The 23288-nt window shown below is 51.4% G+C and overlaps 1 protein-coding gene across 1 annotated transcript; it reads left to right on the forward strand.

The window, feature by feature from the left end:
- Nucleotides 1-5287: 5287 nt before the first annotated feature.
- On the forward strand, nucleotides 5288-15381 carry RAP2C (RAP2C, member of RAS oncogene family). Its single transcript, XM_054388889.1, has 3 exons — nucleotides 5288-5560; nucleotides 7333-7652; nucleotides 15136-15381. The coding sequence occupies exons 1-2, from the start codon at nucleotides 5288-5290 to the stop codon at nucleotides 7609-7611; spliced, it is 552 nt and encodes a 183-aa protein (XP_054244864.1). The 3' UTR covers nucleotides 7612-7652; nucleotides 15136-15381.
- The last annotated feature ends 7907 nt before the right edge of the window (nucleotides 15382-23288 follow it).

Here is a 23288-nt window from a genome sequence, read left to right on the forward strand (position 1 = left end):
TTGATGCAGACCAGCATCCAAGACAGCCAGCATGGCCTTACTAGGGGCAGGTCCTGCCTGACTAACCCTGTAGCCTTCTATGATAGAGTGACTATGGCAGTAGATCAGGGAGGACCTCTGGATGTGATCTCTCTGGCTTTTGACTCTGTCCCCACAGCATCCTGCTGCCCAGGTTGCAGAGATGTGGATTTGCTGGGTGGATGCTCAGTGGATAAGGAACTGGCTGGATGGTCACATCCAGAGGGTGGTGCTCAGTGGCTTGAAGTCCAGCTGGAGAGCAGTGACAGTGATGTCCCTCAGGGGTACCATGGGACCTGTACCATTCCATATTTCTATCAGGGCTATAGACAGAGGGATCCAGGCACCATCAGCACATGACCCCAAGCTGAGTGGTGCTGTTGATACACCAGAGGGACAGGAGGGCATCCAGAGGGACCTGGACAGGCTGCACAGGTGGTGCCCAGGTGAAGCTCCTGAGGTTCAACAAGAGCAAGGGCAGGGTTCTGCCCCTGGGCTGGAACAATCCTCACTGTCAATACAGACTGGGGGAGGAGGGGAGAGAAACAGCCCTGAGGAAAAGGACTTGGGGGTGCTGGTGGGGGAGAAGCTGGCCAGGAGCAGGCAGTGTGAGACTGCAGCACAGAAGGCAAATCACAGCCTGGGCTGCATCCAAAGCAGCACTGCCAGAGAGCCAGAGAGGTGATTCTGCCACTTTGCTCTGCTCTGCTGAGACCTCCCCTGGAGTGCTGTGTGCAGGTCTGGAGCCCTCAATACAGGAAGGACCTGGACCTGATGGAGAGGGTCCAGAGGAGGCCACAAAATGCTCAGGGGGTTGGAGCAGCTCTGCTCTGAGGACAGGCTGAGGGAGCTGGGGGTGTTCAGAATGGAGAGGAGAAGGCTCCAGGTAGACCTCAGAGCAGCCTGCCTGAAGGGGCTACAAGAAGGCTGCAGAGGGACTGTTTGCAAAGGCCTGCAGGGACAGGACCAGGAGCAATTGTTTGAAATGAGAGTAGAGCAGATTGAGATTGGATGTGAGGAACAAGTTCTGCACCAGGAGGCTGCTGGAACACTGCAACAGGTTGCCCAGGGAGGTGGTTGAGGCTCCATCCCTGGCAATCTTCAAGGTGAGGCTGGACAGGGCTCTGGGCAACCTGATCCAGTGGAGGATGTCCCTGCTGAGTGCAGAGGGGTCGGACTGGATGACGTTTGGAGGTTCCTTCCGTCCCGGACCATTCTTTGATGCCATGACCACCGCGACACCCGAGCTCGTCCCGGCGGCTCCTGCTCCGCGCTCGGTCCCCTGCTGACCTCTGCTGTCGGGCGGCAGGACCGAGCGAGCCGCACGGGGCCGCCGCGCATTGCTTCATCGGCTGGAGGAGTCAGCGTCGCTCCTCGGAGGCTTTTCCCAGTGCTGAGAGCCCCGAAGGAAAGCAAACTGCAGGCAGAGGCTGTGCAGGAGCACAGCCAAGCAGGCTGGAGCGAGCCTGCACACTGCCACAAGCAGCCACCGGGAGCCAGCAATGTCACCTCGTGGCCAGAAAGGACAACGCTGTTCGGGGCGGGGCATGAAGAAGAGTGTGGACAGCAGGTCAAGGGAGGTTCTCATCCCTCTCTACTCTGCCTTGGTGAGGCCATACCTGGAGTATTGTGTCCAGTTCTGGGCTTCCCCGTTCAAGAGGGACAGGGAGCTGCTGGAGAGAGTCCAATGGAGGGCCCCAAAGAGGGGCCTGGAGCATCTCTCTTACAAGCAAAGGCTGAGAGACCTGGGGATGTTTAGCCTGGAGAAGAACAGCCTGAGAGGGGATGTGATCAATGCTGATCAATAGCTACAGGGTGGGGGTCAGGAAGATGAAGCCAGGCTCTTCTCAGCAGTGCCCAGTGACAATGGCAATGGACACAAACTGGAACCCAGGAGGAAAAAACTTCACTTTGAGGGTGGCAGAGCACTGGACCAGGCTGCCCAGAGAGATTGTGGAGTCTCCTTCTCTGGAGGCATTCAACCTGGATGTGTTCCTGTGTGGTTCACTCTGGATGATCCTGCTTTAAGCAGGGGAGATGGACTGGATGATCTGCAGAGGTCCCTGCCAGCTCTTACCATTCTGTGGGCTCTGCTGCCTTGCTGCAGCCAGGAAGGTCTGCAGGGCAAAGTCTGTAAGCAGAGGCAACATCTTTTATGAGACCTCTTTATCCAGAGCAGACTCTCAGGTATGTACAACCATGCATGTTCCCTCCCCACCCTCCCTGCCACACTGTGCCCCAGGCTGTCTCCCTACCCTGGCAGAGCCTCCCCACCAGCCCTGCCTGCAGAGTGCCCCAGCCAGCAGGCTCTGCCCGGCAGGGAGCTCAGATGGTAGCTCTCCAGTTTGCAAGTGCTGAGCAGGGGCTGCCCAGTCCACTCCCCAAGGGAATTCCCTTTTTTTTTTTCTTTTTCTGGAACCTCTGCCATGAGCCAAAATGATCTATTATTTGGGATGATTTCTTACTTATTCTGCTCTGTGATGGTATTGGTGAATTTAATTTACTTTCCTAGTCACTGTATCAATCAAAATTTTAGATTAGTAGACCTCACCCAGGCTTGCAACCAAGGAAATTAAATATTTTGCCTGTTTTTGATTTCCACCGAGACCCCTGGAGCAGGCTGCCTGCAGCAGAGAGGTTGTGGAGTTTCCTTCTCTGGACACATTCAAAACCTGCTTGGATGCATTCCTGTGTGGACTACCCTGGGTGATCCTGCTTTGGCAGGGGGGTTGGACTGGATGATCTCTGGAGGTCCCTTCCAACCTCTAATGTTCTGTGATTCTGTGATTTATATGCTGGGAGGCTCCAATTAGGCTCCAGTGTCACCTGAGCCCAGAAGCAGCTCAGTCCCACAGCAGGTGAGCAGCAGCTAGCTGAGCCTGACTAGCCACAGCATGAGCAGAGGGCTGGAGCTGCTCTGCTCTGGAGACAGCCTGAGATAGTTGGGTTTGTGCAGGCTGGAGAAGAGAAGGCTCCAGGGAGACCTTCTTGTGGCCTTCCAGGATCTGAAGGGGGCTACAAGAAAGCTGGGGAGGGACTTTTGAGGGTGTCAGGGAGGACTGGGAGGAATGGAGCAAAACTAGAAGTGGAGAGATTCAGATTGGATGTTATGAAGAAGTTCTTCCCCATGAGAGTAGTGAGACACTGGCAGAGGTTGCCCAGGGAGGTGGTGGAAGCCTCATGCCTGGAGGTTTTTGCAGCCAGGCTGGATGTGGCTGTGAGCAACCTGCTCTAATGTGAGGTGTCCCTGCCCATGGCAGGGGGGTTGGAACTGGCTGATTCTTGAGGTCCCTTCCAACCCTGACAATTCTATGATTCCATGCTCAGGTGGATGCCTGCTCTGAGACCAAGCGGGGAGGAGAAGCAGCTGAGGGGATAGGGGGTTGTTTAGCCTGGTGATGCAGTGAGGTGGGGTTGGTCTCTTCTCCCTAAGCAACAAGTAGTAGGACAAGAGGAAACGGCCTCAAGTTGCCCCAGGGGAGGTTTAGGTTGGATATTAGAAGAAACTTCTTCACCGAAAGGATTCTCAAAGCCTGGCACAGGCTGCCCAGGGAGGTGGCTGAATCCCCAGGCGTGGAGGTGTTTCAGAGAGGCTGAGATGTGTGCTGAGGGCCATGGCTTAGCCCCAGGCATGGCAGTCAGGGAAGGGTTGGGCTGTGAGGAAGGTTCCGCCACTAGAGGGCGGTGCTCACACAGCAGACAGAGGAGAATCACAGCACCACAGAACTAACCAGGCTGGGAAAGACCTTCGAGCTCACCGAGTCCGACCGATCACTCAACACCATCTGATCAGCTAAACCATGGCACCAAGTGCCTCAGCCAGTCTTATTTTAAACACTTCCAGGGTCGGTGACTCCACCACCTCCCTGGGCAAATCTCTCTTTCTGGGAAGAATTTATTTGTTACATTCAGTCCAAACCTCCCCTGGAGCAGCTTGAGGCTGTGTTCTCTCCCTCTGTCACTGGGTGCCTGGGAGAAGAGACCAACCCCCCCCGGCTACAACCTCCCTTCAGGGAGTTGTAGAAAGCAATGAGGTCTGCCCTGAGCCTCCTCTTCTCCAGGCTGAACACCCCCAGCTCCCTCAGCCTCTCCTCATAGGGCACAGCAGTCCTGCAGAGCTCGATTCGAGGCAAGGCAGAGTCCATGGGCAGATCCCTGTGGTTCTCACATCGCCTCCTTTTATTCTCAGCCCCCGGTCCCAAGCGACTCTCGTCCTTTCCTCGTTGGTACTCAGAACGTACAGACTACCCAGGCCACCTACTCCATGTCCCCCCTACACGTGCACCCCTCTGTATCATACATCACACATTCACTGAAGTGAGGCTTTTACCCCTCTCTGGGCACACAAGTCGGTATTTATTGGCCTGTTTGGCTTGAACACTATCCTAAAAGTTCCAAAGTTGTAGCGGTGTCCAGCGGTTTCTGCTTTCTTCCAACGTCACTTGTTAGCTTAAGGAAAGAGAAATGGGGAAGTTTCAGAGATGAGATGCAGCGACTCTTTGGTAGTCACAGGCCACAAGGATGAGGTCAAACTGCTGAGACAACCCCAGCCGTCCTAGCCCAGCTTCCCCATAAACTGCTACTTGCAAGGCTACCTCCTGGTCCTCCCTGTGTTATCTCAATTCTCGTCAGCATCATGCCCATTTGCAGAGCCACAGTCTACGTCTGCCCCATGAACTTGATGATCTTAAAGGCCTTTTCCAGCCGAAACGGTTCTCTGGCGCCAGACTCAAACCTGGCTGTCACCCTATGACAGCCGGCGGCGGAGCTTCCCCGGTGCCACACCTAAAGCAGTCCCCCCCACGCTGCTTTGGCGCCGCACTAAGCGCCCGGGCACTGCGTGAGCGGGCGGTGACGCAGCACGTCGGCAGTGACGCGACACGTCGCGGGCGTGCTCAGCCCGCGCTGCCGGAGCCCCGCCCCGGAAGTGCCCGGGGAGAACGGCGGGGAGGGGCGCGCCTCCGGGTGCCGCAGCATAACCCTTCCGGGCGGGGGCGGCCGCTGCCGGGCGGTTCCCGCGGCCGAGGCGCGGCGGGATGAAGTGAGAGGCGACGGTAAGAAGCGGTGCGGTGAGCAGCGCGGCGGGGCCGAGCCGAGCCGGGCCTTAACAGCTGTTTCTCTCCCTTCAGGACGGCGCGGGAGCAGTAGGGCCTCGCCCTTCTCCTCAGACGGGCCGGGGCTATGCACGGGCCGCGCTGCCGCCTGCCCTAGGCCCGGGCCGCGGTGGCGGCGGGCCCGGCGGGGGAGCAGCGAGTGGCTACGGGGCCCGATGCGGGAGTACAAAGTGGTGGTGCTGGGTAGCGGGGGGGTGGGGAAGTCCGCCCTGACGGTGCAGTTCGTCACCGGGACCTTCATCGAGAAGTACGACCCCACCATCGAGGACTTCTACCGCAAGGAGATCGAGGTGGACTCGTCCCCTTCGGTGCTGGAGATCCTCGACACGGCGGGTACCGAGCAGTTCGCCTCCATGCGCGATCTCTACATCAAAAACGGCCAGGGCTTCATCCTCGTCTACAGCCTGGTCAACCAGCAATCCTTCCAGGTAACCTCGCCCCGGCCCTGGGCGGGGGCGGCAGCTCGGTGGGGCGGGGAGGTGGCTGGCCCCGGCATCCCCTCTTCAGAGGAAGCCGTTCCTGGCCTGGGGAAGGCCCTGGGCTGAGGAGGAAGTTTTAGGGTTAGCTCTGCGTGTGTGTATAAGCCCTTTATCTCTGAAAGGGCAAAAGTTGAAATACCCTGCTGGAAAATGGATTTACCAGCCTTGCTTCCTGACGGAAAACTGCTTGCTTTGCAGGTACTTATCAGGGTGCCACCATTGTTAAGTCCCACGCAGTGGTGGAGAACAATGACCCACTCCCACTTCCCCGACAGAAATCTTTTGGCAATCCCTTTCTATGAAGAAATTACTGGATATTAGAATCGAGACTTCCCCTTCCCTCCCCTTTCCTCTTTCTTAAAAAGCTTGGTTCTGGGGTTGCTCTGAAAGAGAGTCTTATTGTTCTGCAGTTGTGCCTTGTTAAGTGAGGAACTATTTTCCACCCCTTCTCCCCCAAAACATATTCCTGTCCAGCATAAGCTCCCTGCTTTCAGGGCGTAGGTGGTGTACTAGAGAGGAGAAGCAAGCCATATGTGATAATTCATGGGTCTGGATTTCATTTCCACTATTGAAACTCTCCTGAAAAAAAAAAAAAAAGTAGTGTCAGTATCTCAGTCAGTAACTCATCTGAGATGCCTCTGCTTTATTTGTGGGGAAGGAGTGGATTTAGCAGCACTGCATGCAGCTCAGGGATTTGCAACTAATGCCTTGGCTTCAGTTGCTGAGCTGGGTGTATTCCAGCTGCTTGGCAAAACCTTGCACACCCCCACTGGAGCAGTGTGCTTACTTCTGCTGAGGCCTAAACCTTAGCTTAGCAGAGGCCTTGAAATAACTGCAGGACGAGCAGAAGACACACACTGTCTTTGGAAAACAACAGCAGTGCCATTGGGATGCTTCTCCCCTTGCTTCTGGCTTGTTTTGGGAGTTAGTCCTCCAGCCTCTTGGTAGTAAATTCTCTTTGTCTGCCTGTGGCATATTTGCTCTGAAGCCTGTAGGGGTAAACCACTCTCTGCAGCTCTTTTGCACAGCAGTGACTTCAAACACTCAGTTTGTTTTGTCTCCGAACTCTGCGAGGATTTGTAGGGCTTACTACTACTGATAGTAGCTGAAAGCACTCGGGAGGGGGCAGAGGCTGACTCAGACTTCAAGTGTAACCGCTTGTTAGCTCAGCCTTGAGTAAGTGCATCTCTAGGTAACAAAATCTCTCTACAGCTCCTAATTTGGTTACTTACAGGTGATTAAGCGTGGTCCCCATGAATTATTCTAAGCATTCCAGGGCTGAGAAGGCTTCATTTAAATTGCTGGCTGTAAACTGAACACAAGCTCCCTAAATGATGGGGTCGTGGTGTGCTGCTGCTAATGTAGCAGCTTGGTTGACTGGAGACAATGTTTTCAGGCAGCTGAAACCAACTTCCCAAGCAGCTCTGCTGTCTCCTCCGCCTCTAGCTGAACCAAAAAGTTCCCTCATAAAGGACAGTAGTTGCTTTCTGTTTGTATAGAGGCATGCATCCTGTACTATGTGTGTGCTTCAGTGTGATTGCAGATGGGTGGCAAACTTCCTCTGGAGTTCTAGATCTGCCTGAATGTGACTTCAAGAAGCCTTCTGATGTCTTTGGAGTGTTGAGTTGCGTGGGAGAGCCACTACAATGTGTTTCTGTGGTGCTTCTTAGCAATTCCATGTGGTGGTTTCCATGCACTAACCAGCTGGATTGTTTGATCAGGACATCAAGCCCATGAGGGACCAGATTGTCCGGGTGAAGAGATACGAGAAGGTTCCTCTGATCCTAGTGGGCAATAAAGTGGATCTGGAGTCGGAGAGGGAGGTCTTATCTGCAGAAGGCAGAGCCCTGGCTCAGGAGTGGGGCTGCCCCTTCATGGAGACATCAGCCAAGAGCAAAACGATGGTGGATGAACTGTTTGCTGAGATTGTCAGACAAATGAACTATGCCTCCCTGCCTGAGAAACAAGATCAGTGTTGTACAACTTGCATCGTCCAGTGAGAGAAACTAAGGAAAACCTCAATCATGGCCATACAGAGCAGGTGGGTGGAACACTCATAACAAACTGAGGGGCATCAGCATGATGAGAGAAAGGCTGACAGGGAGCCTGAAATTAAGTAGCCTCACCTGGAGGTACTCTGAGGGAGGTGGAAGCTTGGGCATTTGGGTGAGTCAAGTGGACTTCCTGTGTTCCTTAGGTAGAGGTGGTCAGGGAACACTGCATTTACCTGCAGCAGCTTTACAGTGAGACAGATGAGATGATCTGCTGGAGAGGATCTGCTGGAGTGCAGCCCTGAGGAGAAGGAGCTGGGAGTGCTGGTGGGCAGCAAGTTCTGCATGGCACAGCAATGTGCCCTGGGGGCCAAGAAGGCCAAGGGGGTCCTGGGGGGCATTCAGAGGAGAGTGTCCAGCAGAGCCAGGGAGGTTCTCCTCCCCCTCTGCTCTGCCCTGCTGAGACCTCACCTGCAATATTGCATCCAGTTCTGGGCTCCCCAATTCAGGAGGGACAGGGATCTGCTGGAGAGAGTCCAAGGGAGGGCTCCAAGGATGCTGAAGGGCCTGGAGCACTGCCTGGGGAGGAGAGGCTGAGAGCCCTGGGGGTGTTTAGTCTGGAGAGGAGAAGGCTGAGAGGGATCTGATCAATGTCTATCAATAGCTGAGGGCTGGGGGTCAGGAGGGAGGGGACAGGGACAGGCTCTGCTCAGTTGTGCCCTGGGATAGGCCAAGGGGCAATGGATGGAAACTGCAGCACAGGAGGTTCCACCTCAACATGAGGAGGAACTTCTGCACTGGGAGGGTCCCAGAGCCCTGGAGCAGGCTGCCCAGAGAGGTTGTGGAGTCTCCTTCTCTGGAGCCTTTCCAGCCCTGTGTGGATGTGTTCCTGTGTGACCTGTGCTGGATTCTCTGCTCCTGCTCTGGCACAGGGGCTGGAATTGAGGATCTCCAGGGCTTCCTTCCAACACCTAACATCCTGGGATTCTATGATCCTGTGATGATCTCACCTGCAGCTCTTCTGCCTGTCAGGGCTGTATTTGCCATTATATTGCCCTTATAAGTGCTTTGTGACACTGCAATGGTTTCACTGTTGGTTGTAGTTGGTATCTGGATCCTTTCCAAGTAACTGGCACTACCTTGGTGTTCACTGGGACCCAATTTCCCAGAGTTTTGCTGAGAGGTCTAGGCTTGTTTAAAAACAACAAAAAAGAAAAAAGAAAGAAAAACAATTCTGTGGTGCAGAAACTTGAATGTACTTGGAGTACATTTCTGCCTTATCAGTGGAGTGAAGTGTAGGAGAACCACCCTGAGCCATGAGGAGTGGCATGGATCCCACACACACTCGTCCAGGGTGTGTGCAAAGTGATCTTCATTTCCCAAGTCCAGAGCAGAGAACACACTGCAAAATGGCTTCCCAGTGCAGGACTCTCTTCTTTCCCTGTGACTCATCCAAGGGGTGTGGCAAGAGTGTGGTGTTCAGAGGGGCTTCTCTAAAGCTTCCCTTCTCCAGGGTATTGCTTTGAGGTTTGTTTTTCCCTGCAAGGGTAGCTGCTTGGCCCTTCACACACGTGATGGGCTTTTGCAGTACTGTTGTCACCTGGTTGTGCAACTGAATCTCTGCTTCCCCTGCATCCTCTCATTCCTCTGCAAGGTGGTTTTTGAGTTCCCCCTGCTCTTGTTTCTCCACGTAGGCCTTGCAGGTCTGGTTTCACCACCAGCTTGAATCCTTGTTGCTGCAAACAGCTCTTCTACCTCACTGGTGTGCCCTGCATGCAGCCAGCTGGTCCATCAGACCTTCCCTTCTCCACTGGACCTGCCTTGGCAAGCCACTCATTGTCACCTCTGAAAATTCAGGGACAGGGACTGCCCCTCTTGACAGCTGACAGAGCTTGGGCTCTGCCTGCCACCTTAGTAACTCTTGCTGGAGCCAAAGGAGCTGTTTGTGTCTGGGTGACAAAGAGGTTATTACTGGGAGCTTGGGGCTTTAACCTTGAGGGCAAGGTCAGAGAGTGAAGTCTTAAAGCTTGGCTTTGAGATTGTTATCAGCTGCTTTGTGAATGTAAAATTGTAGGTGCTCCTGACCCTAGCACTGTGATCCTAAAGATAATACAAGGATGGGTTTGTCTCCAGTGCTGTGAACCACAGAAAGGCTGCACTCACCCTGTGAGAGGTGAGCTGAAAGAGGAGCAGATGGCTTGGGTTGGAGCAGAGAGATACAAATCTTTCCTTGTACACTAATCCCTGATACCTGCAGGACCTTACAGGAGTAGATCAAAGGAATCACTGCTTTTTAAACTGACTGCTTACAGGCTTCATTAGTGTCTTGGCTGCATCCAGCTCTGGAGCCCTCAACACAAGATGGACATGGACCTGATGGAGAGGGTCCAGAGGAGGGCATTGAAAATGCTCAGGGGGTTGGAGCAGCTCTGCTATGGGGACAGCCTGAGGGAACTGGGGGTGTTCAGCCTGGAGGAGAAAAGGCTCCAGGGAGACCTTAGAGCAGCCTGCCAGGACCTGAAGGGGCTACAAGAAGGATGGGAGAGACCTTTTACAAGGGCCTGCCATGATAGGACCAGGGGCAATGGCTTCACACTAGAGCAGCTTTGCTGTGGGGACAGGCTGAGGGAGCTGGGGGTGTTCAGCCTGGAGAGGAGAAGGCTCCAGGGAGACCTCAGAGCAGCCTGCCAGGACCTGAAGGGATCCTGCAGGAAGGCTGCAGAGAGACTGTTTGCAAAGGCCTGCAGGGACAGGTCCAGGAGCAATGGTTTGAAATGAGAGCAGAGCAGATTGAGATTGGATGTGAGGAACAAGTTCTGCAGCAGGAGGCTGCTGGAACACTGCAAGAGGTTGCCCAGGGAGGTGGTTGAGGCTCCATCCCTGGAGCTATTCAAGGTGAGGCTGGACAGGGCTCTAGGCATCTGATCCAGGGGAGGATGTCCCTGCTGAGTGCAGGGGGTTGGACTGGGTGAGCTTTGGAGGTATCTTCCAGCCCAAACCATTCTGTGATTCTGTGATCTTGAGACACTTGCAGTAAGGCAAAGCTTCAGCTAGTTCTAAGGCAGCTTCACAAGTAAGAGTATCTGAACTTAAAATACTATGGCCAGGGTTGCAGATGGTTCATCTTGTGCAGGCTGCTGTCTTCAACCCTGGCCAAATCAGTTCCTTGATGCATGAACTGTGTCCTTCCAGAACTGGTTACTTCTGAGGGAGGCTTCCTGGTGCCCTGGCTAGGTAGGATTCAAAGGAACCTCTGCCCTGTGGTTCAATTTCACCTTGAAGATGAAACTTGACATTTAAGGTTAGGGTAACACTGAGCCAGGGGCAGGGTTCCTTTGAATCCTAACTTACACCCAGATTGAATGAGTTTCCTAAGCAAGGCATCATCCTGTTTCAGAAGTAACATCTGTTGGGTGTCTTTGTGATCTCTTGAGAAGACCCCAAGCTTCTGAGGGTTTCTGAAGGAGAGATTTCCTGCCCTCCATCCTGCCTAGCTCATGAATGTCACAGCAGAATACTTCCTTACCTCTAGGAGATGCTGCTCCTGCCCAGTGTGCCCTTGCCAGCTGTGCCAAGCAAGGCTTTCCTTCCCAAGCAGCTTCCTCTTCAGTCCAGATCTTAATGTCTGGAACTTCCATTACTCATCTGGATCTTCACAGCCTTCATGCTCCCTGCCTTTCATTTCAGCCTCACACTTCTGGGATATTTTCTTCTTCCTGGCTCCCACTCTGCCCTTGCTCTTTGAGGAGGTGTAGGATCTCATTAACTTCATGATAAGCCTTTGCTACCTGCTAATTTCTGTCTGATGTGCTCCAGTGTAGGAGAGCTGCTGATGGTGTCTGCTGATAGCTGTAATCAGCTCTGTAATTCTTCTGCTTGTCTGTGATCCAGGGAACAATTGCTGCCTCTCAAAGATCTGCTGTAGCAGTGACCCCTCCTAGGTAAAGTGAAACTGAGGAAGTGGAGCTAGCTGTCTGAGAACCCAGGTGGAGGCAGTGGGCTTCAGTTACAGCTCTGTGCTCCTGTGATCACTGAGTTCTGTTGCCTGCCTGTGCCCAGGAAGAGTCTTAGCTCTGGGTCAGTTCAGAATGAAGTCTGTAGAAACAGTTTGTGTCTCTACAGCTCTGACAGAGAAGCCAAGGGGAGGTGGATTATATCCACCTGGATTTATCTAAGGCTGTTTCAGTGTCACTTTAACTCGCAGGTACCACTCACCTCCTTTTGGTACTTAGAAACATAAAATTGCTTCAGCAGGAAAAGGCCTTAGAGATCACCCAGTCCAACCAGCAACCCAACCCCACCATGGCCACCAAACCATGGCCCCAAGTGCCACAGGGTTCTGGAACACCTCCAGGGATGGGGACTCCACCACCTCCCTGGGCAGCCTCTGCCAATCCCTGACCACTCTTGCACCAAAGTCATTTGTCCTAATCTCCATCCTAACCCTCCCCTGGCACACTTTCAGGCTATGTCCTCTCCTTCTATCACCTGATCCCAGGGAGCAGAGCCCAACCCCCACCTGGCTGCAGCCTCCTCTCAGGGAGCTGTAGAGAGCAATGAGGTCTCCCTCAGCCTCCTCTTCACCAGACTGAACACCCCCAGCTCCCTCAGCTGCTCTTCTCTGTGAAGCATGATGTTGTGCAGGTGCTTCCATGGCATGTTAGAGCAGCACTTGCTTCAGTTCCTGCTCAGTCAGCCCCCTTGGGTGGAATGAAGGATGGAGCACAACTCTATCATTGGGATAACCTTATAGCTCCTCTTAAAGATGTGCATTGTTCCTGCATGCTGCTTACCCTCTCTCCTTTCCTGCTTCTGCAGTGCTCTTCTGTCCCCTCATGGCATTCAGAGGTGAGACTGCCAGCAGCTCTTCCTTGCTGTAGTATTTGTCTTGAATTATCAGTCTGACAGTGTTAAATCAGTAAACTCTGCACCTCTTACAGTGCTGGTGTGCTAAAAGCTTTCTGTAGAAGTATTAACCTTGGAATCATGGAATGGCTTGGGCTGGAAGGGAGCTCCAAAGCTCACCCAGTCCAACCCCCTGCACTCAGCAGGGACGTCCTCCACTAGATCAGGTTGCCCTGAGCCCTGTCCAGCCTCACCTTGAATAGCTCCAGGGATGGAGCCTCAGCCACCTCCCTGGGCAACCTGTTGCAGTGTTCCAGCAGCCTCCTGGTGCAGAACTTGTTCCTCACACCCAATCTCAATGTGCTGAAGTTTGAAATCAGATTTGGAACACCTGAATATTGGGGTGAGAGATTGATGTTGATGAGTGATTTCTGTCCATTCCCGAGTCATTGATTTTAGCAAGTGCTGCAGGAGTGGTCCTCTTCTCTAGGGGTAAAGCCTGATAGTCCTCTGGTCAGTGTGGCTGTGCACCACACTTTTATCCTACTAGATTGTCAGACATCCTCTTCTCTCCTGCCAGCTTGCAGAATCAGCTAGGGAGTGCTGTAGAAAGGCCATAGGAGAGTGAAGCCAGACAGGGTGCAGATCCAGGCTGGGTGAGGAGCGGTTTGAGAACAGTCTGGAAGAGAAGGCCTTGGGGGTGTCAGGTGGTGAGAAACTGCCCAGGAGCCAGCACTGGTCCCTGGCAGCCCAGCAGGCAGCTGTGTGCTGAGCTGCATCCAGAGCAGGGAGAGCAGCAGCACAGGGAGGGGATTCTGCCCCTCTGCTCTGCTCTGCTCACACCCCACCTGCAGCACTGCCTCCAGCTCTGGGGCCCCCAGCACAAGAAGGACCTGGAGCTGCTGCAGAGGCTCCAGAAGAGGCCACCAAGATGATCAGAGGCTGGAGAAGCTCCCCTGTGGGGACAGGCTGGGAGAGTTGGGGCTGTTCACAGCCTGGAGAAGAGAAGGCTGCAGGGAGACCTCAGAGCAGCCTTCCAGGACCTGAAGGGGCTCCAGGAGAGCTGGGGAGGGACTTTGGACAAGGGCTGGGAGTGCCAGGATGAGGGACAATGGCTTTGAGCTGGGAGAGGGGAGATTGAGACTGGAGATGAGGAAGAAATTGTTGAGAGTGAGGGTGGGGAGAGACTGGCACAGGTTGCCCAGGGAGGCTGTGGCTGCCTCCTCCCTGGAGGTGCTGAAGGCCAGGCTGGATGAGGCCTTGAGCAAGCTGGGCTGGGGGGAGGTGTCCCTGCCCATGGCAGGGGGTTGGAACTGGATGAGCTTTGAGGTCCCTTCCAACCCAACCCATTCTGTGACTCTGAATGCTGAGAACTCAGTTGTCAGGCCTGCATCACTTGGCTGCTCTGCCTGTTGCCAGGGCTTGTGCACAATTGCTTTAGGCTGCTGGGTGCTGTGCTGCCTCCTCACCACTGATGCCAGCCCTGTAGTGTGACTGTAGAGAATTGAAATCTCCTGGTGTTGTTCTATCTAGAAACAGTTTAGTGTCCCACAGGGACAGCTGCTACAAAGTTCATAGCAGGCTTGGGGGAGTCCTTATCCCCATGGAGCAGGACACAGAGGGTGGCTGCCAGCAGGATGGAGACTCCCTTTGTACAAGGAGTGCCATGGAACAGACAAGGGGGATGGGGACAAGTTACAGCTGGGGACATTCCCTTTGGAGTGCAGGAGAAAATGTTTGCCATGAGCACAGTCAGAGCCTGGAATCATCTCCCAGGGGCAGCAGTGGAGTGCCCTGCACTGGGCAGTTTGAGACTCAGCTTGCCAGGGTGCTGAGCCAGCTCATGGCAACTGCACTGCCACCCAGAAAGGTTGGAGCAGAGGATCCTTGGGGTCCCTTCCAGCCTGGCAGTCTGGGAGTCTGTGAGTATGTTACCTGCTGGCCTCTTGTATTAGCAAGGCTGCCCAGGAGCCAGCAATGTGCCCTTGTGGGCAAGAAGGCCAAGGGCAGCCTGGGGTGGATCAGAAGGGCTATGGTCAGTAGGTCAGAGAGGTTCTCCTGCCCCTCTGCTCTGCCCTGCTGAGGCCACAGCTGGAATATTGTGTCCAGTTCTGGGACCCTCAGGTCAAGAAGGACCTCAGGGAACTGCTTGAGAGAGTCCAGCACAGAGCTGCTGCAGGCAGTGGAACATCTCCTGTGAGGCCAGGCTGAGGCAGCTGGGGCTTGGAGCAGAGGAGCCTGAGGGCTGCCCTCATGGCTGGGGATAAAGATGTGCAGGGCTGGAGCCAGGCTCTGCTCAGGGATGGCCAAGGACAGCACAAGGGGCACTGGGGGCAAGCTGGAGCAGAGGAGGTGCCAGGGGAACAGGAGGGAAGACTTTGTCCCTGTGAGGGTGCTGGAGCCTGGAGCAGGCTGCCCAGAGAGGTTGTGGAGTCTCCTGCTCTGGAGACTTTCCAAACACATCCAGGTGGGGTTGTGTGCCCTGCCCTGGGTGAATCTGCTCTGGCAGGGGCTTGGACTTGATCTCCAGAGGCTCCTTCCATTCTGTGATGAGCAGAATTAGAGGTGAACTCCAGTGCTTTGGAGCTCAGTATTGCAGAGTTGCTGCTCCCCTCTGTGGGAGCAGCAGAGCTGCCTCTGCCTGTGTGTTGAGTCTGTCTCTCATCACTCCTTTTGTTTCAATTGCAGATATAAAACTCAGAGGAAACTTGCACAGATGCTGCTTTGGAGAACTTTCAGCCCAGGTTGCAGAGCTGAGCCTTGGTAAACCTGTCTCTATTACAGCACATTTGCCATCCATCTTAAGTGCAGAATAAGGTTGGTGGCCTGCAGGATCCACACACCTTAACCAGAATGCTTAGCATGTTTACCATAAGTTTAAAAACCTCTTCTTTCTCTATCAGTCCTTTTCTAGCTTTCTAAGTTCATCTAATGGCTAATATGCAAAAGTTCCTTTCTTTTTTTTCCTTGTTGTTCTTTTGTTTTATTTCTTTTCCTTTCTCTCTTTTTTTTTTTAATATTTTAATTGATTTCTTCAATCAATTTTTTTGAACTTGTATTTATTAAATACTTAAAACTCAGTATTACCTTACTCAATGCCTTTTAAAGAAAAAAAAAGAAAAGAAGAAGAGTTTTAATGGAGAATAAATTGAGCCTTAAAGAAATGGTTACTTCTGTCTATTACCTCGCATCAGTGCTTAGTTCTCTTTGCTAAAGTCTTCTCCTCCGATGTAGTTGGTCCCCATTTGAGACTCTCTTTGTGTTTACATGTGACAGTGTCATGCCAAGATACTGAAGGCACCTCTCTTGTCTGGATGTGGTATCCCTTTTCTGGGCAAAGGCAGCAGCTGGGCTGATGGTGTTTGTAACCTGCTCCAATCTGACACCCAAGGGGTGCCTTGGCATTGGGATCTCAAGTGCCCAGCTGCTTTGTTGCTCGCAGTCATGGGGGGGTCTCCTAAACTCACTTCATGACAACTGTAGCATGGAAAAATGGCAGCATACTTTTTGGGTTTGGGTTTGTTTGTGGTTTTTGGTTTTTTTTTTTTTTTTTTTTTTTTTTTTTTTTTTTTTTTTTTTTTTTTTTGGTCCTTCTACTGACTTCCCAAACTTTTGCTTGTTTACAAACTGGCTCCTTTCTGCCTTTTGAAAAGGGATAATTTATCCTTCAGAACGAGCTGGCTCCCTCAGCTCAAGCTTTGCCTGCCACATGGAGACATCCAGTAGACCTCTGCACATGGAAATCTAATGCAAATAAGATCACTTTACATTATTGTTTTTTCCTAGTTCCTAATATTTGTCTTTCCGAACAATATTTTAAAGCAATATTTGTTAAAGTTGGTTGGTTGGTTGTTTATTTTTTTTTTCCTTGCACTGTCACAAATTGCTTTTAGTTGTTGTTGTTGGGGTTTCTTTTCATCCTTGTTGGGGTTTCTTTTCATCCTTGTTGGGGTTTCTTTTCATCCTTGTTGGGGTTTCTTTTCATCCTTGTTGGGGTTTCTTTTCATCCTTGTTGGGGTTTCTTTTCATCCTTGTTGGTTGGTTGCTTGTTTTTTATTTCCCCAATAAACAAGTTTTAATATTTAGAGACACGTTGGTGGTAAGAAGGAGGGGAAGGAAGGAGGGAGGGGAAAACCAGCAGGTTTCAGTGATCCTAACTGCAAGTGTGCTTTTAAACAAGCCATTGCCTTTCCTTATTGTTTACCTGAGCAACAGTTTGTTTTGTTTTGTTTTCTCTGAATACTTGAAAAAAAAATAACTTGTAACAATAACACAGGTATTAAAAAACAAACAAAAAAAAAAAAGCAGAGTGGAAATGTACAAAGAACAGATTAAACCATTCTGTTGTTTGCTGTTCACTCTTGATTAACAGGAGAGCTTTTTTGTTTTCCTAGCAGTGGTTTCCAACCATGGAATTTGGTTTAGTGTTTTTTGGTTGTGGTTTTTTTTGGTTTTGTTTTTTTTTTTGGCAGAGATTTAATAACTGCAGCTCACCTACTGCACCAAAGTTCTAGGTTTGTTAGGAGCCCAGCCTAAGTCATTTGAACATGCTTCTAGAAATGGACAGTTCTTAGGGTTTTGGGTTTGATTTATATATATCTTTTATTTTTTACCCTGTAATAGCTTAAATAACTTGGAGAAAAGCTCCAGTATAAGCAGTGATGGAGATATATATATGTGAGGTTAAAGCAGTTTCAAACCACTCAGCAGTTGTATTGTGGATGATGGCATTTCAACCAATAAAAGCTCACCAGTACAGTATCACCATTAATGTGTTTTATTGGGCACAAAGCAAGGCTGACTTGGCACTCTTGGTAGCAGAAAGAAACATCCTGAGGCTGCACTCAGTCTTCAGTTGCAATCCTGAAAAGAAGAGGACACCAAGTTTTCAGCTTGGGTATTTGAAACATCTGATTTTGATTTTTCTTTTCCCCCTGGTGGGGTTACTTGAATTTTATTCTTTTTTTTTTTTTTTCTTTTCCTTTTGCCCTCTCATCCCCTATTTGTACAAAGCTTCTAAACAGGCTGAGGCTGACACTTAGGTTTGCACCTTAATAGCAAAATGAAACCAGACCTTGGATTCAAAGGAGGGGTTTGGGGGATTTTTTTAGGTGGTGGTCATTGATCTTTTTCTTTTTTTCTTGTAGGTTGTAAGGAAGTAATTTGGAATAAAAGAAATGGATAAAGAGCTTGGGACTAAAAGAAATTGGGAACAATATTGGGAATAAAAGAAATTGGGAACAGTGTGGGGACTAAACCAATTGGGAACAGTGTGGGGACTAAACCAATTGGGAACAGTGTGGGGACTAAACCAATTGGGAACAGTGTGGGGACTAAACCAATTGGGAACAGTGTGGGGACTAAACCAATTGGGAACAGTGTGGGGACTAAACCAATTGGGAACAGTGTGGGGACTAAACCAATTGGGAACAGTGTGGGGACTAAACCAATTGGGAACAGTGTGGGGACTAAACCAATTGGGAACAGTGTGGGGACTAAACCAATTGGGAAAGAGCTTGGGATTTAAAAAGTGATTGGCCAATACTTTGAGATGAAGTTATTGATCAGGAATTTGGGATTTTAAAAGTGATTGGTCAGGATCTTGGGATTAAAGGAGTGATCAAGATCTTTATTTTAAAAAGTGGTTGGCAAGATTTTGGGATTAAAAAGTGATTGATCAAGATCTGGGGATTCAAAAAGATTGGCCAGGATCTTGGGATTCTAAGAAGTGGTCAGGATTTGGGGATTAAAAGAAGTGACTGATCAATATTTTGGGATTAAAAAAGTGATTGGTAAAGATTTTGGGATTTAAGAAGAAGTGCTCAAGATCTTGGCATTAAAGTGAATGGTAAAGATTTGGGGATTAAAAAAAAGAAATTGATCAAGATCTTAGTTTTCCTTTGTGTAAGGGGGAGGGGAAAATTGGTTAATATTAAAAAATTGGTTAATATTAATAGTGATATTAATCAGTGAATATTAATCAGTGATTCATTCCTATGGGTAGTTATCAAAGCAGTTCATTTTCATTGACCTCAGCACAGACAAAAAGAAAAGGGAAAAAAAAAAAAGGAAAAAAAAAAAAAACCAGAAAAATAAAGAAGGAAAAAAAATAAAGAAAAACTGAAACTTGAAGTAGCTTAGAGTGACAGGACTGGGAAAACAAGAGATGATGGTTTCTTCAGCACACTTTTGGGGGGAAAAAAGGGACCAAAAGTTATTTTAGGCTTCCTCAATAGATTGCATGTGAAGTTGCTTATTAGAGTAAGAGGCTGATACTAAATGCAAGATGTAATTGTCTTTACTATGGCATCTGGTTAGGAGTTGTTCAAATCACTGCAGTAGGGCTCTACAAAGGACAATGTAACCTCCCATCCTCTATCTAATGTACTGTATCTCTACCAGTGAGAGGTGACATCTGGAATAACAAGTGCAAAAAAAAAAAAAAACAACCACAAAACCCCAGAATAATGACCTGTAATGCTTTGTAATAAAAAAAAAAAAAAAAGTTTTTTTCCAGTAGAATTCATTCTTGTCATTTTGTAAGACAACCCTACAGTCCACCTCTTTGTAACTTTTTTAATAAAATAGATACCTGTATTACCAAACTGGCCTCAGCTGATCTATTAACTGTCTTCCAAAGAGGGCTCAGCTCACAGGATAATGCTGCTGCTTCTTAGTCTTTGCTTTTTCCTTTCCTGTTCTTCTGTGGCCCCTTTCCTGTTCTTCTATGACCCCTTTCCCTTCTTTTGCCTTGCCTTCATCTAAGCACAGTAACCCCATCCCAGGCACAAATCTAGCCTGGGTGCTGAGTGTGTTGAGAGCAGCCCTGCAGAAAAAGCCTTGGGGGTGTTGGGTGCTGAGCAGCTCCCCAGGAGCCAGCAGTGCCCTCCTGCAGCCCAGCAGGCAGCTGTGTGCTGGCTGCAGCCAGAGGAGTGTGGGCAGCAGGGCAGGAGAGGGGATTCTGCCCCTGGGCTCTGCTCTGCTCAGACCTCACCTCCAATCCTGCCTCCAGCTCTGGGGTCCCCAGCACCAGAAGGACACAGAGCTGCTGGAGTGAGGCCAGAGGAGGCCACAAAGATGCTCCAAGGGCTGGAGCAGCTCTGCTGTGAGGCCAGGCTGAGGGAGCTGGGGGTGGAAGGGGAAGACTCCAGGGGACCTTATTGCTGCCTACCAGTACCTGAAGGGATCCTGCAGGAAGGCTGCAGAGAGACTTCTCCTGAGGGTGTCTAGAGACAGGCCAAGGGGGAATGCCTGGGGTCCAGTGACCACAAAATAATTGAGTTTTCAATATATGGTGAAACCAGGAGGGGCAGCACCAAAACCTCCACCCTGGACTTCCGAAGGGCAGACTTTGGCTTATTCAAGGAACTAACTCGGAAAGTTCCTTGGGAAACAGCCCTTAAAAACCAAGGGGTCCAGGAAGGCTGGACTGACTTCAAGGAAGAACTCCTGAAGGCAGAGGAACAGGCTGTGCCCACGTGCCGGAAGAGGAGCCGACGGGGGAGACAGCCGGACTGGATGAGCAAGGAGCTTCTAAAGGAATTAAGGGAAAAAAAGAGGGAGTATCGCCTTTGGAAAAAAGGGGAGGTATCCCAGGATGAGTTTAAGGACATTGCTAAGTCTTGTAGGAAAAAAAAATTAGAGAGGCAAAAGCCCATTTAGAACTTAGACTGGCCACGGCCGTAAAAGAGAATAAAAATTATTTCTGCAAAGATATTAATGGCAAAAGAAGAGGGAGGGACAACCTCCACTCCTTATTGGATGTGGAGGGGAATATGTTAACAAAAGATGAGGAAAAGGCAGAGGTACTCAACACCTTCTTTGCCTCAGTCTTCAATAGTGGGACAGGCTGTCTGCAGGACAACTGGCCTCCTGAACTGGCAGATGGAGTCAGGGACCAGTATAGTCCCCCTGTAATCCAGGAGGAAGCAGTAAGGGACCTGCTGAGCCACTTGGATCCTCACAAGTCCATGGGACCTGATGGGATCCATCCTAGGGTGCTGGGAGAGCTGGCAGATGAGCTGGCCAAGCCACTCTCCATCATTTATCAGCAGTCCTGGCTCACAGGTGAGGTCCCTGATGACTGGAGGCTGGCCAAGGTGATGCCCATCCACAAAAAGGGCCTGAAAGAGGAACCAGGAAATTCCAGACCTGTCAGCCTGACCTCAGTGCCAGGCAAGGTTATGGAACAGGTCACCCTGAGTGCAATCACACAGAACCTGCAGGATGGTCAGGGGATCAGGCCCAGCCAGCATGGATTCAGGAGGGGCAGGTCCTGCCTGACCAACCTGATCTGCTTTTATGATCAGGTCACTGCCTGGTGAATGCAGGGCAGGCTGTGGATGTAGTCTGCCTGGACTTCAGCAAAGGCTTTGGCACTATTTGCCACAAGAAGCTCCTGGCAAAGCTGGCAGCTCATGGTTTGGAGAGATTCACTCTGAAATGGGTCAAGAACTGGCTGGAGGGCTGGGCCCAGAGAGTGGTGGTGAACGGTGCCACATGCCAGCTGGCAGCCAGGCACTAGTGGTGTCCCCCAGGGAGCAGTGCTGGGCCCCATCCTGGTCAATATCTTTATTGATGATGGAGATGAAGGAATTGAGTCCCTCATCAGTAAGTTTGCAGATGACACCAAGTTAGGAGCAGGAGTTGATCTGTTGGAGGGTAGCAGGGCCTGCAGAGGGACCTGGCCAGGCTGGCTGGGAGGGCAGAGGCCAAGGGGATGAGATTGAACAAGGCCAAGTGCAAGGTTCTACACTTTGGCCACAACAACCCCAAGCAGTGTTACAGGCTGGGCACAGAGTGGCTGGAGAGCAGCCAGGCAGAGAGGGACCTGGGGGTGCTGACTGAACATGAGCCAGCAGTGTGCCCAGGTGGCCAGGAGAGCCAATGGCATCCTGGCCTGGATCAGGAATAGTGTGGCCAGCAGGACAAGGGAGGTTGTTCTTCCCCTGTGCTCAGCCCTGGTCAGGCCACACCTTGAGTGCTGTGTCCAGTTCTGGGCTGCTCAGTTCAAGAGAGATGTTGAGGATGCTGGAAGGTGTCCAGAGAAGAAGGCTGGGAGGGCGAGCACAAGCTGGGGAGGGGTCTGGAACACAAACCCTGTGAGGAGAGGCTGAGGGAGCTGGGGGTGTTCAGCCTGGAGAAGAGGAGGCTCAGGGCAGACCTCATTGCTCTCTACAACTGCCTGAGGGGAGGTTGTAGCCAGGTGGGGGTTGGGCTCTTCTCCCAGGCAAGCAGCAGCAGAAGAAGAGGACACAGTCTCAAGCTGTGCCAGGGGAGGTCTAGGCTGGAGATTAGGAGGAAGTTCCTCACAGAGAGGGAGATTGACCATTGGAATGTGCTGCCCAGGGAGGTGGTGGAGTCACTGTCCCTGGAGATGTTCAGGAGAGCCTGGATGAGGCACTTAGTGCCATGGTCTGGTTGATTGCTTAGGGCTGGGTGATAGGTTGGACTGGATGAGCTTGGAGGCCTCTTCCAACCTGGTTGATTCTATGATTCTATGATTCCATGATTCTATGAATGGTTTGAAGCTGAGGCAGAGCAGGGTTAGACTGGAGCTGAGGAAGAACTTCAGTGTGAGGTTGGTGAGACTCTGGCACAGGCTGCCCAGGGAGGCTGTGGATGCCTCCTGCCTGGAGTTGTTCAAGGATGAGGCCTTGACCAACCTGTTCTATTTGAGAGGCATCCCTGCCCATGGCAGGGGGTTGGAGCAGATGATCTCTGAGGTCCCTTCCAACCTGAGCCATTCTATGATCTGTGTTGTCATGCCTGACCCCTCCCAGCCTGGGGGAGCAGGGGGCAGAGCTGTGCTGGGGCTGGGTGTAAGGCTGGGTGCCTCAGGTGCTCTGAATAGGACAGCAAGGGCTGTGTGTTGCCTTCCTGTGCAAGGCTGGGACTCCTCTGGGAGCTGGAGAGCCTCTATCCTCACAGGCTGCTCTGACAAAGCTTTGTTCAAAGAAAGTATATGTGTTTGTCCTCTCCCAGTTGTAAAGTTCTTACTTTTCATGCAGGCCAGGGGGTGTGAGGGAAGGTGGAGACAGTGGCTGTGGATCCTGGCATCATCTCACAGTGTCTCTGTAGCTGCTCTCCAGCACAGTCATCCAGAGGATCATAGAACCATAAAATGTTTGGGTTGGAAGGCACCTCCAAAGGTCACCCAGTCCAAGCCCCTCTGCAGTAAGCAGGGGCATTTTCAACTAGATCAGGTTGCCCAGAGCCTTATCAAGCCTCACCTTGAATATCTGCAGGGATGGGGCTCCACCTGGGCAACCTGTGTAGGTTTACTTTATTTTTGTTTGAGTATAGTTTGGTTTAATACGAAGTTTGTTGGTTTTGCTAAGCCTCGTTTACAAAGGACTGGAAGGAAGCTGCCATCTGGGCAGGTGGGGTCTGCAGGGGACCTGCAGGCAAGCTGGGCAGGGACTGCTCAGGAGGGGCTGTGGGGAGAGGACGAGAGGCAGGGCAGGTTTAGGTTGGACATCAGGAGGAAGTTCTGCACAGCGAGGGTGTTGAGGCACTGGATCAGAGTGCTTGTGGCTGCCTCCTCCCTGGAGGTGTTCAAGGCCAGGCTGGATGAGGCCTTGGGCAACCAAGTGTAGATGAGAGGTGTCCCTGTCCATGGCAGGGGGGGTTGGAGTAGATGATTTCTTAGGTCCCTTCCAAACTGAACCATTCTGAGATTCTATGATCCACATCATGGGATGGTTTGGGCCAACCCAATGCATGCAACAGGCTGCCCAGGGAGATGGCTGAGGCCCCATCCCTGAAGACATTCAGCCTGGCTGTGTCCCTGTGCAGCCTGCTCTAGCTGGAGGTGTCCCTGCTGCCTGCAGGGGGGTTGG

The sequence above is a fragment of the Indicator indicator genome, chromosome 17 (assembly GCF_027791375.1).
Source record: "Indicator indicator isolate 239-I01 chromosome 17, UM_Iind_1.1, whole genome shotgun sequence".
NCBI classification, from domain to species: domain Eukaryota; kingdom Metazoa; phylum Chordata; class Aves; order Piciformes; family Indicatoridae; genus Indicator; species Indicator indicator.

What these genes read in the sequence shown, in the direction of transcription:
- RAP2C (XM_054388889.1), top strand. Translation starts at nt 5,288, where the DNA reads ATGCGGGAGTACAAAGTGGTGGTGCTGGGTAGCGGGGGGGTGGGGAAG. An exon ending in TCAACCAGCAATCCTTCCAG is followed by an intron (nt 5,561 to 7,332) that starts GTAACCTCGCCC and finishes TTGTTTGATCAG; the next exon opens with GACATCAAGCCCATGAGGGA.